Source organism: Neltuma alba, unplaced genomic scaffold (genome assembly GCF_004799145.2).
Source record: "Neltuma alba isolate B1F8T4 unplaced genomic scaffold, ASM479914v2 tig00011277_pilon, whole genome shotgun sequence".
In the NCBI taxonomy this organism is placed as follows: Eukaryota; Viridiplantae; Streptophyta; class Magnoliopsida; order Fabales; family Fabaceae; genus Neltuma; species Neltuma alba.
In genome coordinates, this window is record NW_021635987.1 from 155,553 (window position 1) to 170,229 (window position 14,677).

Below are 14,677 nucleotides of genomic sequence, written 5' to 3' on the forward strand. Positions count from 1 at the left end.
ATAAGGAATTTTTCTTCTTCTTAGACTTATACTAGCACACAGTTCTTTATTTCGTTGAATTTTTTGCAAATCGCTTGTGAAAACACACGCACGACATAAAAGTTTCATGAACAAGAGCTTTTAGAAAGAGAATGCAAAATGTTCTACAGTCAGCCTCATATATCAAACGTGGAGTAAATAGATGCTCATGCAAGTGTCTGGGAACTTTGATTTTTAAAAAACAACTTATTTAGATCAGGGTCGATTGGAATTTGTAGATCAAAATGGTTTACTTAAAAAGGACATGGTTACGTTTATTAAAAAAAAAAAACATGTAATTAAGTTACAAGTGCGTGTCTATACATGGGAAAAAAATTAGAGGGCGACTTTCAGAAGATTTAAATTACTTTTGACAAAAAACTTTAGATCATACTTGGCCTAAGATGTATTGATGCCAGATGTGGTGGATGTGGAAAAAAATTAGAGGACGGCTTTCAAAGATTTAGATTACTTTGGATAAAAAAAATTTAGATCATACTTGCTCTAAGATATATTGATGTCAGATGTGGTGGATGTGGAAAAAAATTAGAGGACGACTTTCAAAAGATTTAGATTATTGACCAAAAGAATTTAGATCATAATTAGCCTAAGTGCTACTGCTTGTATTGATACCAGATGTGGTGGATGTCGTATGTCTCTTCTTTCAAAGGTAGTAATATTCTAATACTCCTTCAGTCCTTAATATATGATCTAATTCTTGAGTTGGTTTTGATCCTAAATATAAGACCCATTTCTCATATTTATCAATTTTCTCTAAATTACCCCTATGAATACTCCTCAACCATAATCAAGTGAAAGAAGAAAATGGGGTATTAAAAAAAGATGATTATGGTGTTTTAAGAAAAATGTGTCACTTTTCTTATAATTAACTAACTTACCTAACTTTCTTAATCTAATCAAATTAGTTAAATGTCTTATATTAAGGACCGGAGAGTATATAGTTTGTGACAATATGAGGTTTGACTTTGTACAAGGATTTGGTATTGCTAATATCCATAAGAAAGATATCTCCGATTCTTAATATAAACATAATTGTTGAGTTGATTTTAATTCTAAATATAAGATTTATTTCTTATATTTATCAATTTTTCTTAAATTATCCTTATAATAGTTTTTCAACTATAATCAAGTAGAAGAAGGGGAGGATATTAAGAAAGATGATTATAGTATTTTAAGAAAAACATATCATATTTCTTATAATTAACTAACTTACCTAACTTCCTTAATCTAATCAAATTAATTAAATAGATATTACATTAAAGATAAGAGGAGTATATGTTTTTGTTTTAATACTTGTGTTATTTTCTTTTGTAATTGTTTGTAATGTTTTTATTTTTTAATTAGTTGAGTTTGTATCTTAGGTTGTAGGGATTATTTCTTGCCTTCAATTTTTTAATGATAACCGATAAAATTGACTCTTTCTGACGGAAAAAAAAAATAGTAACATTTAATTCTGCCTCACAGGCTCACACCTATTTATACTTCATATATGTCTTCTTTCACATTCAATTAATTAGAGGTAATCACATTCCATCAATAATCAATTAATTTTGGCAACACCTAATATTAGTTGGACTGAATAAAGTGACATGTTGCCACAAAAAGTAATGCTCCCCCAAGATCACCAATAACCCCACAATCCCCAGCGCAATCGCCAATCCTCTCGCAGGAGGGGACGAAGTCGGCAGCCCCGAAGAGTTAACAGAATCATATGAAGGATCTCTACCACATCGTTTGATGTTTTCAGATTCTTCGGGTGATTCTTGGCTTCACCATTTGCAGATAAATTTTTCTTCTCCTCCTTCGTGTTCTTTAATGTTTCAAGCAAGTGATCCATGTTTTTGAATCCATAATAAATTATCATTTGCCTGCCAACAAAGACGACTTCTGAAAACCAAGATTCTCTTTCTTTTTTGTCCCTTTGGCGAGTAAACAAATAATAAATAATTTTCTTTCAAAATGGACTATGATACCAAAAAAGGAGGTGGATGAAAGGTTACCAAAAATTGACGCGGATGACAGGTCCTTCAAGCACAAGTTGGTTCTTCCCTTTTGAGCAAAGAAAACCGCCATTTGTATCAATTCATCCCTATTCCATGAACAAAAGGAAGAAAGGCACACCACTTAATTGAGACAGGAGGAAACACTATAGTCACTTGGGCTGAGAACTCTAAACCTTAATGGGTGTGCGCGCGCGCGTGCGCGTGTGTGTTGGACTAATGCTATAGTTACTCCATGGAAATACAAATATGAATTATAGAAGCCTAACAGAAATCTTTACTGAGACAGAGAGATAATAAAACCTGTGAGATATAATCCTCAACAGGGTATCAACGACTTTGCTGAATTCTCATACTTGAAATACTAATCGAGGGCAGTCATGAAATTTCCAGTCCGTGCAATGTATACTTCACCTTGAAAACCAATTAATTCTGGGAATTCTGTGTGCCAGAAATGAGAGTGGAATCAAGTTACAGTGACAGATATTGAGGGGTATCTTCCATTCATTTATTTTTTGATTTTCTCGACATTTTTTTTAAAACCTGAATTTCTCAACAAATCAAAGAAAGAAAAACCAGAAGAAGTCACAAAGCTTTCAACATGTCATTCTTCTTAACTTAATTTTTTGTTTAAGGCTTGGTTTGGATGAAACAAAAAGAGAGAGAGAGGGGGGGGGGGGGAGAGAATATTATGAAAGAAAACTCACAAAAATAATAAAAAAATTTACCACTTTTGACCGTTTTCCCTGCTAGTATTCTTTCTTCTCTAATTTTCTTCCCATCCAAACTAGGAGTAAGAGAACCTTGCGACACTATCCTAAATAGAAACAAACATCAAAATATATTTAGAATGAGTACGAGTGCGTCCTATATACTATTGAAAACTAGGCTATCAAAAAAATTGCAAATCTCCCTTCTTAACTATGCTTTAACATTATTTGCTGATGCCTAGTTTGTAAACTCCATTTACCAGATAGATTGCAGTCTTCTTCATGATATATTAATGTGCAAAATTAACTATAACTTCCACCTCATTATCAGGCTCCAAATTATAGCAACTGAGACCACTCCTCCTTTTTGTATCAAGTATCCAACAGTAATTGAGGATATTCCTTTATTTACTTTCCTCAAACAAATAATAAAAAATAAACAAAAAAAGTGAAGAAAGGGTAAGTCATAAAGCCTTTGACCTCTCACCTTCACCGGTTGTTTAAGCAAAGCCTTGCGAGAAACAAACATCACAATATGCTTAGAATAAGTACAAGCAAATCCTGTTCATCAAAAAAGGAAGAAAAAACAGAGCACACGTGAATCATGAGTTGTGATTAACCCCAATTAACTAAAAGCTTTACAAACAATACCTTCGTGTGTATGCTTTAACTTAACTCCGTGATGCTCAGTTCATTAGTTTCTTCAACATATATAAGATATATTGCAGTCTTCTTCATACTATATTTATGTGCAAATTCAACTTTAACTTTCACGTCATCTCCAGGCTCCAAATTAGATGTTATCTTCTGCCATTCTTCATCAGCAGAAGTGGTTCCCGTTCCAGCATCTCGCTTGTAGAAATCTATGGTAGTTTTGGTGAAATTCTTTATCATAACACCGATGGGATACACAGATGACATGCTATCTTGAAGAGGTAAATAGATAATGTGGAGGACCACTCCTTTCAAGCAACGGCCAACAATTTGAGGAACTTTAAATGATACTGATGATCCTTCATTTACAAAAACTAGCCAATCCGGATAATTGTCCATTGGAAGAGAAAAGTCAAGCCCATCATCATTGCATCCCTATTCCACGAACACAAGAAAAGACGAATCCCATTTGAGAACACAGGAAATATAAAGATAACAATATTTAAAATTTGGCATGCATATTAGATAATGTGATGGACAGTCGATATAATAGCAGTATAAACACATTTATGCACACAAGAACATGACATTGTTGAAAGAATATGTCCATTATTACTCACAGTTATGAGAAGAGATAAATCACATTGCATTGTACATTCAAGTTTCAAAACATGTAGTTAGTCAATAGATTTTTTTTTTTTTTTGGTGCCATGGTTTAATACTTATTTAAACATATATGTTCTTCACATATTCAGAAAAATAGCATTCATTGTAGTAGAAAGATAAAGAGGATAACCTGTGAAATACTCTTTAAAAGTGTATCAACAACTCTGTTGAAGCCGCTGACACGAATAGTTAGAGAACTGATAAATGTTTCCAAGCTTTTAATGGGAACTTGTGCATGAAATTCAATTAATGTTGGAGCTTTTTGACATAAAGCTTGAGCTGTACTTTGCCTTGGTTCAAAACTATCATTGCTTCTAGCAAATAGATGTGATATACCCCTAGTTAGAGATGGCAAGATCTGAAATGCTCGAGACAAGGACCTTGAACGATGTGATGGTGACATCCAAGACAAAACAAGAGATGGAAATACATCTCGCGATGATCCTTCATAACCACATAAAGACACACATTTAATGCTTTTCAATCTCACTAACGAGAATGGAACTTGCGTTATAGCAGTTTGATTTGCAACCAAAGTTGTCAAAGAATCCATCTTCCCAATGTCTTCTCCTAGCTTTTCAATCTTTGAACACCCACAAATATTTAAGGTCTTCAAGGATATCAAGTTATATACACTGCGTGGGAGGCGTTTGAGGCTTTTGCAGTCCTTTAGATTTAACAAGATAATATATTTAAGATTACCAATGGAAGGGTGAATTGTAGACAGACGTGAACAATCTTTGAGTACTAGCTTTTCAAGATATGGTAACTTTGAAAACTTTGGCGTTTCAATCAAGTAATGAGAATGACTCAGATTTAGAATTTTCAACTTCTCCAACAACTGTGCAAAGAGAATGTTTTGACGTTAGTTACATACTAAAGAACAAGAATAAAATAAGAAGTAAAAATAAAACTATTGTCATCATTGTTTAACTTTAACAAATAATTGATGGTGAGTACCTGACAGTTCTCCCATACTTTTATGAGATTACTCCACTTTAAGTCAACGGCAACTATTTTTTGCAGGCACAAGTTCATTGGCATGTTCTCCCGGGTAAATCCATGCCAACAAAGCCATCTCAACTCTGTTGATAGATAATTATAGTCTCCATCAAGTTGTACATGACTAAGCTGTAGCAAACAAAGCCTCTTCATCTCCTTAAATGCTTTTGCACTGCAGGATACTGAATCGTTCTTTGGCATGTTTAAAGCTAGTCCTTTAATAGCTTTTGTTCCCTGTAAAATATAAAAAGGAGAAAAATAATGCCATATTAATTAAAATTTATATAATGTAAATGAGCAATACGTGATAAAACTGTCAACCCACAGTTGGAAACAAAAAGATAATGGAAGCATAATGAATGTGGAAAAAATAGATATTGAATCATAAATTCAAAACCTCATGGGAATAGTGCAATTTAGTAATCAAGAGACATTCTTACAGTGCTCTCTCTCAAAACATCCAGCACATCATCACGATACCATAATCTAGTCCGGTTCTCAGGCTCATCTGGTGCCACCGCACGAATTATTTCTCTTCCCATATCACGTAATAAGTCATGCATTTCAAGCTTATTTTTGTTGCCAACCTTTACAAGACTCAATTCTATTAGACGACTAATTCCAATTTCTGCATGAAGTCTACAACCATTTAATATTTCCACAGCATAGCTTCTGTCCTTTCCAACCAAAAAACAACATATGTCAAGAAATACATCTTTCTCTGTATTGTCACTCAAACCATCATAACTTATTTTCAACTTTTCATGTATTTGACCATCCGGAATTTGCTGTAATTTCTTCAAAACATCTTCCCAAAATTCTATTTCTCTATCAAACAAGTGAGAGCCAAGAATTTCTAGAGCCAGTGGCAACCCTCCAGAGTAAAAAACTACCCTTCTTGAAATTTCAATGAAATCCTGTTCAGGGGTTGCTTGTTTAAATGCATGCCAACTAAAAAGTTCAAGAGATTCATTGTCATCCAATTCTTTCATGGTATATACATGAATTACTTTAAGGATCTTGAGCAAACGTTCATCTCGAGTTGTAATTATGATTCTACTACCTTGGCCAAACCATTCCCGACTTCCACATAATGCTTTGAGTTGGTCTTCATTGTTGACATCATCAAGTACAACAAGTACTTTTTTCTTACAAAGCATTTCTTCTAATAGAGTTTTCCCCATTTCTACATTTGGTAGTGCCCTTCTTCTTGATTTGAAAATGTCTGAAAGCAGTTGTTCTTGCAAGTAAACTTGACCATTATCTTGTTTCCAAACTTCTCTAACATTTGCAAGGAAACACTTTCCTTCAAAACTTTGACCAACTTGATTGTAAATGGCTTTAGCAATCGTTGTCTTACCAATTCCCCCCATTCCCCAGATCCCTGCGATGATAACATCTTTTGTTTTGCTTCGTAGCAATTGAAGGATGGCTTGCATACGAGACTTCAAACCCACTGGATGGCGAGCAACAAATAGGCTTTTATTGTCACCCAATTTCTTTGTAATAGTTTCAATGACTTCATCAATCAGCTCAGTTTCAGTTCTAGCAACAATAAGAAGCTACATAAGAATAAATTATACCAAGAATCCTTAAAATGCATCATAAACAAGTCTATTTCCTTTTCTATGAAACTGTTTTCAATGAAAACTGTATCTCCAAAAGGTACACAAACATATTATGAGGAAAAAAAATGGAATTTAAGAAATTTGACCATTCCAACGATAACCAAAAACATAAAATTAAAAATACCTGTAGTTATGCATATCCCACCCAGATAAATTGGCAACTTCTATGAGGGCTCTCTTTGAATTACTTTTCCAGTTCTCCACTTCATTACCCAAAGTTCTCTTGACAAGTCTTTCCCATGCTTTTCCAAAAGAATTTGTTTGCTTCCGTACTTCAGATGGTCGCACATCAAAAAATATTGGTAACACCTCTTGATAAGTTGTTTTGTAACACTCCATGATTTTCTTTAATTCTTGCAAGCACCAACTAGAGCCAGCATAATTCTTTGATAGTATAATTATTGAAATTTTAGAACTTTCAATTGCTTGCAGAAGTGAAGATGAAATACCTTCTCCTCTTTCAATTCGTTCTTCATCCATGTAGATGTCAATACCTGCTTGCTTTAGAGCAGAGTAAAGATGAGTAGCAAAGGATTTGCGTGTATCTTCACCTCTAAAACTCAAGAACACATCATAACTATATTTGAGCTTTGGCTTGTCAGGACCACTTCTTACTATCTCTTGAAACAAGTCATGAACATAAAGGTTGTCATCTATGACCTTTACAAGGTTACGCTCAAAGAGTACAGGCATTCCCACTTCCACAGGAAATCTTAAGTCTTTTAACAACTTTGTAACATAGGTTTTACTCTGACCCACATAAAAAGAAGCTATATTAAAGAACAAATCTTTTTCTAAATCTGTTAGAAATTCAATGCCAACATAGAGCTTTCTTTGCATTTGACCATAAGGAATTTGATCCAATTCAAGCAATACACCTTGGCACTCCGGTAATGTCCTATTATGCAAAATACTGCCAATAACTTCAAGAAGCAATGGCAGTCCTTCACAAAAAGTAACGACTTTATTTGAAAGATCCTCAAAATCATCCTTTGGAGTAGCTCTCTTGAATGCATGCCAGTTGAAGAGCTTAATGGACTCATCACTATCTAACCTTTTCATTTCATATGATACATCAACAAAATTTTTAAAGACATCCTTATTCCTTGCAGTAATGAATATCAAACTCCCTCTACCAAACCACCTCATATTTCCACACAATTCCATGAGCTGGTATCCACTATTTACGTTATCAAGTACTACTAGGACTCTTTTTCCATGGAGTACTTTCATCATTTGTTCATGAATCACTAGGACATCTTTTTTCTCATCAATTTCAACTTCAGAAATATCTGAAATAAGCTGCTTTTTGAGAACTCTACCATTACGGTTATCCCATACATCCTTGATATTTGCAAGGAAACTTTTACCCTCAAAATTACTGCCAATTTTATCATAGAAAGTTTTTGCAATTGTAGTTTTACCAATACCTCCGTCACCCCAAATTCCAACTATGAACGTATCTTCAGAAGTAAGGTGTGCCTGCCTCAAGATATCAAGCAATTCCTTAAGATGACGTTGTAACCCTGCTTGATGTTGCTGAAGGTCGTGAAACAATTCCTCATGAAACAAGGATTTGTTTAACTTTGCAATAAGATTGCTGATTTTATCCCTGTCACAGATAACCAGTTAAAATTATATCTGAAAACGAAAGGTCTGTCTCAAGATGTGTGAGAGAGAGAATTCTCAACTTCTATATTTGAAATTTTGAATTCCTTTCTTAAGATTTATCTCTCTAGTAAATGTTTTTTTTTTTTTTGACCATGAACCAAATAAGATCTACTGATAAGTGAGAGTTAACGTGAGTTGACTTGTCTAGTATTCCTTTTGCTCTTAATTATAAGCAAAAACTACCCAATTTTAAGTGCATTCAATGATGTTTCCAATTGCATCCCTCATTCGAAATTATAAGAGCGGTAGTTGGTGTTGTTATAATATATGAACATCATTCGCGTTTGAGGAAAAAGCCCAATCTCAAACATAATTAAAAAGAGCAACACAAAAATTTTAATCGTACTACTTTAAAAATTATACTTTTTAGTTCGAAACAAAATCCCGTTTTATTAAATTAAGATTCCTGGTAACACACGACACGGCACATTTGTTTAAAAAGAAATTCTTAGTAACTTGCTTGAATAAATGCAGTATTAAAAAGGTGTGAGAGATCAATTACTATGAAGTCAGTAAAAAGCATAAAATGAAAGAGCAAATTAAAAAGGAATAGTTAAATTACCCCAAATCAGATAACGAAGCAGCTTCAGCGATGGCTGTTGCTGAATCCAAAAGCGAAGCAGCTTCAGCAACGAATCCTCCTGACTCCATATCCAAATCCCAACTATCTAATCTTCTCTGATCCACACGCTCCAACTGCTCACGTACTTGTTCCTCGCTCAATCCACAGAACACAGGCGAAACTTTTATTTGCGCAAGTTTTTGACACTTCCTTATAGTCACAATTCTCTTGAGAAACATGTCGGACTCAAGGAACTGTGGCGTGAAAACAACCACAATCATTCTGCACTTCACTATGTCGTGCACGAGAAACTCCTCCATCTGATCATCTATCAAAGGTTTGATTCCAACATCCCTAAAATATTTTTCCAAGCAGGTTTTCACATTATGTTTGGGATGGCTGATAGTTAAAAATACGTCGTACTCAAAAGTGCATTCCGGATTAGACGACGAAGAAGCAAAGGAAGACATGGTTGATTGCAAGAAGGTAAGCCAAGGAAAAGATATAGGTGCACCGATAGCAAAAGAGCAAATGATCTATTCCTGCAATCGCGCAGAGAAAAACGCAGTTTCTGCTATTTACGCAATTCCAAACTAAACTTACCTTCTGATAGCGGCTGAAATGATGAGTGAAATTTCTTTCCTCTTTCCGAGTCAATGCCGAAGTCTTTATGCAGGGAGCGAATTTTCTTTCATCTTTCGGCGCCAACGCGGAAATATTCTTGCAGGGAGAGAATTTTCTCCGGATATACTGTAGTTGTCGCGCCAGAAGGTGTTCGTGTTTCCGTGTTTCATTTTTGTGAGGAATTCCAAAGATTTCCTTTTTTTTTTTTTTGGCCGGCGATTTCCTTTTTTTTTTTTTAAAGAGTACTATTAAATATTTTTTAATATATGCTTTTAGTATTAGCATTCAATAAAAAAAGTTAGGGAGTAAAAATTAATTCTAAAGTCATAAAAATTTAGGAAAAATCCATATTAAATCCAATTGGAATACCCAAATCCAAATTCAGCACTACACTTTGAATAAATTTTTAATTAGTTCAGGAGGCCTCATTAAGAATTTTTAAATGTTATTAAATAACCAAAATATTCCTCTTTAATTAAAAAGAAAAATTGATTGTTTTACCTCTCTTAAATATTTGTTTTTTCTTTTATGATTATTTTTTAGGACTAAAAAACACATGAATTTGTAATGTTTAAAATTTGTATATATAACTAAAATCTTCAAAAATATTTTAATCAAACATTTTAAATTATAATATAAGTACCCTTCAAATAAATATTTTATTTTCTCATTGTAAATATTTATTTTTAAGATTTTAAAATAATTAATTACAAGAAATACTTTAGGTTAAGTTGTTTTGAATTATGTTTTTCGGTTGGCATCCAATGTTTGCTTATTCTAACATAAATTATAAGACCATAGTATTAAATATTTTTTATAATTAAGATATTTCAAGATTTTAAAAAATATTTACAAACATGAAATAAAAAAATATTTACTTTCAGGCTGTTTATGTTGAAATTTTGAAATGCTATATTAAAATATTTTTGAAGATCTTAGTTATATATACAAATTTTAAATACTATAAAATTTGTTACGTGTTTTTTTGGTCCTAAAAATAATCATAAAAATTGAGAGATCATTTGGAAGAGTAAAATAATCAATTTATATTTTAAGTAAAGAGAAGCATTCTCTTTAATTAAAATTTTAACAACTAGAAGGAAATTTGATAACCGCTTCGCACTAAAATATAAAACCAAAATAAAATTTGGCTTCCTAAGGCAATTTGATGATAATTCCTAATAAAATATAAAAACAAAATCAAATTTTGGTTTCATCCTCAACTAGAAAGAAACTTCCAAAATAATTGGACACAAAAGCAACAATTTATTTTCTTCTAGAGTAATCTTTTCCGTATTTTCTATCAGGAAGCCAAAATGATGGAATTGGCTTCCATCCTCCAAACCCAAGATTAGCATTTCCATGCGACACAGTTTATTTTTGCCCTCCCTTCGTACTTTACACCCACCACCAGCAAGCTTCACACACATGGCCGGCAACCTTACATCCTATCCTTGGCGATAACGTACCCCTTTATAAAAATTATTAATAAACTTATAATGTGAACTAGATAAGGAATTTTTAAGACTAACATGAAATTATTAGGGTTTTAAATTGCTTTGACTTGGTCCACTTAATTTAAATGAATGTGTTAAAAAAAATCTACAGGATCCTTTATTTTGTAAGTCTTTTCCACTAATTTTTCACACTTTTTAGTTTTTACCTTTTTTGTTCTAAGGATCTTCCATTGCAATTTGCACTTCTCAAGAAAATATATTGTTTTTCATCGTTTTGCAGGCCTTCTTGCTGATTTTACCCTTTTTCTACCTCAATTTTCAATGATATTTTATTTGCCCTTTATTCTCATATTTGTTCTATCTTGATATGTACATATAGCCAATGTAGCAAGACACGCGGAACACGAATGAGTGGCAAACCCAACAATGGCTTGATTTGTGGATAATTGGTACTAAAATACATATATTGCATATTAAACACTTGTTTTCAGAAAAAAAGAACGAAAGCAATTGTAGTTGATCTGAACTCTTTCATATTGAAGAAACAACAACCTTCACTTTGATGTCTAGAGTATCAGTATTTTATCATCACATATAAATGCCCATTTTCTGATGCTTCTGTTGAGAGGCACGATCACATTCAGATGGACTTTAAAATGTTTAAGAGAATAAAAGGGCTTAAAACTTGGGACTGCCTTTCAAAGAGTGTGATATGTCATCTAATACAGCAGCACATTTGTAGTCAGGACCTTTAGTATGACCCTGCACAGACTCAACTAGAAGATTACAATTTCAAATTCAATTAAGACCTTATCACAGACTAAACTATTTGGTTCCTAAGAACAAGTACCTCACTATGAAAAGCTACCAAAGTAAGGGTCCCTGATGAGCACCCAATGCCCATCACCTGATTTGGACCATCCAAATCTAATCTGGATGATCCGGATTTAATATTATTAAATAATTATTTTAAAATAAAAAATTATATTTTAAAAAAAAAGATAATTAAGAGATTATCTTTATTTTTTATCCTATACCTATTAAAATAATTTTTTTAAAAAAATAAAAATAAAAATAAATCTGGACGGTTCAGATCTGATGAGTATTGGGTGCTCATCAAAACTGATGAGCACCCAATGTAAATCCCCAAAGTAGAGCAGAAAGAAGCTTCACAATTTAATACAACTATAGCCAAAGGCTGCATCAATGTTTAGATTGAGCTCACAACTCAGGAGAAGAGACCACATAGTATCTACAGTACTTCTGCTAAAAAGAAACACAGAACTTAGCTATCTGTAAGTCATCTAGTTTCATCGGTACACTGCTCAAGGGTCACCTAAAGTCACACAAACACAAAATAGAAACAACTAGAAAAATGCTTTAAACATCACTGTTTACAACAAAAATAGACCTAAAAAGTTAGAGAACTCTCTAAATTCTCCATAAAATGGCTCTCAAATCACTTAGAGGGAGTTAGCAATAAATCATTCAAACTATCATTGTCTGCACATAAAGTCTACATGGGGCCAATTGCTTTATGATCATTAAGCGCAAAACATAGTGATTTCTAATTATGCCAGAACGTTGGAGAGGACGATCCCCAGCTAATTACCACACCAAGTTTGATTCATCAAGTTACATAAGAGAAAATAATGTTCAAAAGTTTCTACACTTGAGCCAACATTGAGTGAATTTACGTTTACGCTAGTTGTCTATTGTGGTAGAAGAATATACTGTGACAAGCATGCCAGAGGAAATACTCCACTTTAGGTTGCTCTTTCAGCTTCCATTGTTCAAATTGCTTCGCCTTTTAATCGGCTAGGAAACAAGTTGCTGTTAAAGCCTGACAGACTAATGGTCGTGATTCTCTTTAAAGATGATTCACCTATAGAACATGATCATCTCCAAATATTTTCAAACAAAAAGCTTGATTTAAGGTAGCAAAATTGGTCACCAGATTATCGCCATTACAATATCAGGTTAGTAACATGGGATTGAGCAAAATCAGTCTGTAGTTGCACCATTATAACTATCACTGTTAACCATATTTGCATCACGCGGTAAGTTAAAAGGCCATTAGCAAATGTATGTCAAATCTTAAGCAGATGAAAACACACTTTCCTGCTATCTATGCAATTTCCTTGGAATTGCTTTCCTCTTTCCGCGTCAATGCGCGAACCATGACAAGAAAAATTAAAAGAGACACATTTTGGTGAAAAAGGCTTATTAGACATTTGTCTTTCCTATTCTGGGGATCATGAGCTGGCAATGATAGTTCATTTTTGGCCACTTGCTTTTGAACGTTGAATCATTGCCTAGGCACTTCACTTCAGTGAAGCTGGTTACAATAATTCTTTCATTCAATTCTATAAAAGCATTTATTTATTATTATAAGGCTAAAACATATATTTAGTCCTGTAACTTATATAAAATTTTAATTTGGTTCCTTAACTTTAAAATATATACATTTGTTTTTTTAACCCTAAAATCGTTAAACTTAAATAATGATTTTTTTCCTAACAATTTGATATTTCAACTTAATATATTAGTATTTGAGAATATTTTATCAACATAAGACCCCAGTGTCACATTTTTTGTTAACAATTTTAGATTTAAAGGATTAAAAGTATACTTTTTAAAATTAAAAGATCAAATTAAAACTCTCTATAAAATTAAAAAAACTAAATATATATTTTAGCCTTATTATAATGTCATAATGTGGTCAAGTCAATAAGGGAAGGTAAGGCCATGAGAGGGACTAATTTCAGTGAGCTGCAGTTCCTGTCAATTTAAAAAAGAAAAGAAAAGAAAAGAAAAGGTAAGTTCAATTGCCAATTTATATAAAAATCATACTCCTCTTGCACAAAGTCTCGTTCTTAAATTCTGGTGGCATGAATACTTCCTTGCAAATAGAAGGGTGGGAGTTTGATTCCACTTATAATAAAATTCTAATTGTAATTGTAATGTAATTTCATGCGGTTAATATATCTATTTAATTAAAAAAAAATTACCCTTCAATGCAAAAATTCCCAGTTTTGGAGGAGGGAAAGGGAATAAAAACTGTCTTCTTTTCCCTCCAGTTTTCCAAACCATAGGAACACTCACTCATTTTCCTTTATCCCCTCCAAAGATCCAAATAATGAAAAATAACCAATTTAAACAATTTCTTTAGTTTTTTTGAATTAGTTAACTAGATTTTATGTTTAGAATAGGAGAAAATCATATATTGAATGATCTCTGCTAAAAAAGACTCATCCACTTCTGATTCTAAGCTTAAATATTAAAATTTGTCATCCATTCATTTGAGAAAAATAACTTTAATTTTTAGATTTTTTAGATTCCAAACCTTATCATGATTGTTCTCTAAAATTATAACTTTAAATGGGGACCAAATAACAAAATCATAGAATTGTTAAGACTAACTTGAAATAGTTAGAGTCTAAGTTGCTTTGATTTGATCTACTTAAGCACGTAAAACCACCACTTTACCTATTAAAAAATTTCTAATAAAAAGAACCATACAAGTTATAAACTGTCCACTTCATTGTATTAAGTTATTTATTTATTTGTTCAGTACTTTTGTGACAAATATTCATATCCATATTAATTATCACATATAGTTTCTAATGTTTGTTTAGAAGCACAATCAAGGGGCTTTTGTTTG

The 14,677-nt window shown here is 32.7% G+C and overlaps 1 protein-coding gene across 6 annotated transcripts; it reads right to left on the bottom strand.

The window, feature by feature from the left end:
* Nucleotides 1-1,480: 1,480 nt before the first annotated feature.
* LOC114711083 (uncharacterized) lies at nt 1,481-14,125 on the bottom strand. Of its 6 annotated transcripts, none has more exons than XM_028895434.1 (11): nt 14,113-14,125; nt 8,933-9,535; nt 6,824-8,311; nt 5,512-6,616; nt 5,030-5,305; nt 4,200-4,910; nt 3,401-3,838; nt 3,237-3,310; nt 2,768-2,856; nt 2,040-2,128; nt 1,481-1,907 (listed from the first exon to the last, which is right to left on the bottom strand). In XM_028895434.1, exons 2-7 carry the CDS (start codon nt 9,400-9,402, stop codon nt 3,416-3,418), a joined length of 4,473 nt encoding a protein of 1,490 aa, XP_028751267.1. In that variant the 5' UTR covers nt 9,403-9,535; nt 14,113-14,125; the 3' UTR covers nt 1,481-1,907; nt 2,040-2,128; nt 2,768-2,856; nt 3,237-3,310; nt 3,401-3,415. The 6 variants fall into 6 exon arrangements, with proteins under 6 accessions (XP_028751267.1, XP_028751269.1, XP_028751271.1 ...); XM_028895436.1 differs by lacking the exon at nt 14,113-14,125 and adding an exon at nt 2,343-2,582 and having other exon boundaries at nt 8,933-9,597; XM_028895438.1 differs by lacking the exon at nt 14,113-14,125 and having other exon boundaries at nt 2,768-2,851; nt 8,933-9,597.
* Between the last annotated feature and the right edge of the window lie 552 nt (nt 14,126-14,677).

Bases quoted from the DNA above. Each gene is read 5' to 3' on its own strand.
- LOC114711083 (XM_028895434.1), bottom strand. From the start codon at position 9,402: ATGTCTTCCTTTGCTTCTTCGTCGTCTAATCCGGAATGCACTTTTGAG. The intron at 6,617-6,823 runs GTATTTTTAATT...TATTGTTGCTAG, and splicing joins TGGGATATGCATAACTACAG to AACTGAAACTGAGCTGATTG. The intron at 4,911-5,029 runs GTACTCACCATC...CTCTTTGCACAG, and splicing joins AAGTATGGGAGAACTGTCAG to TTGTTGGAGAAGTTGAAAAT.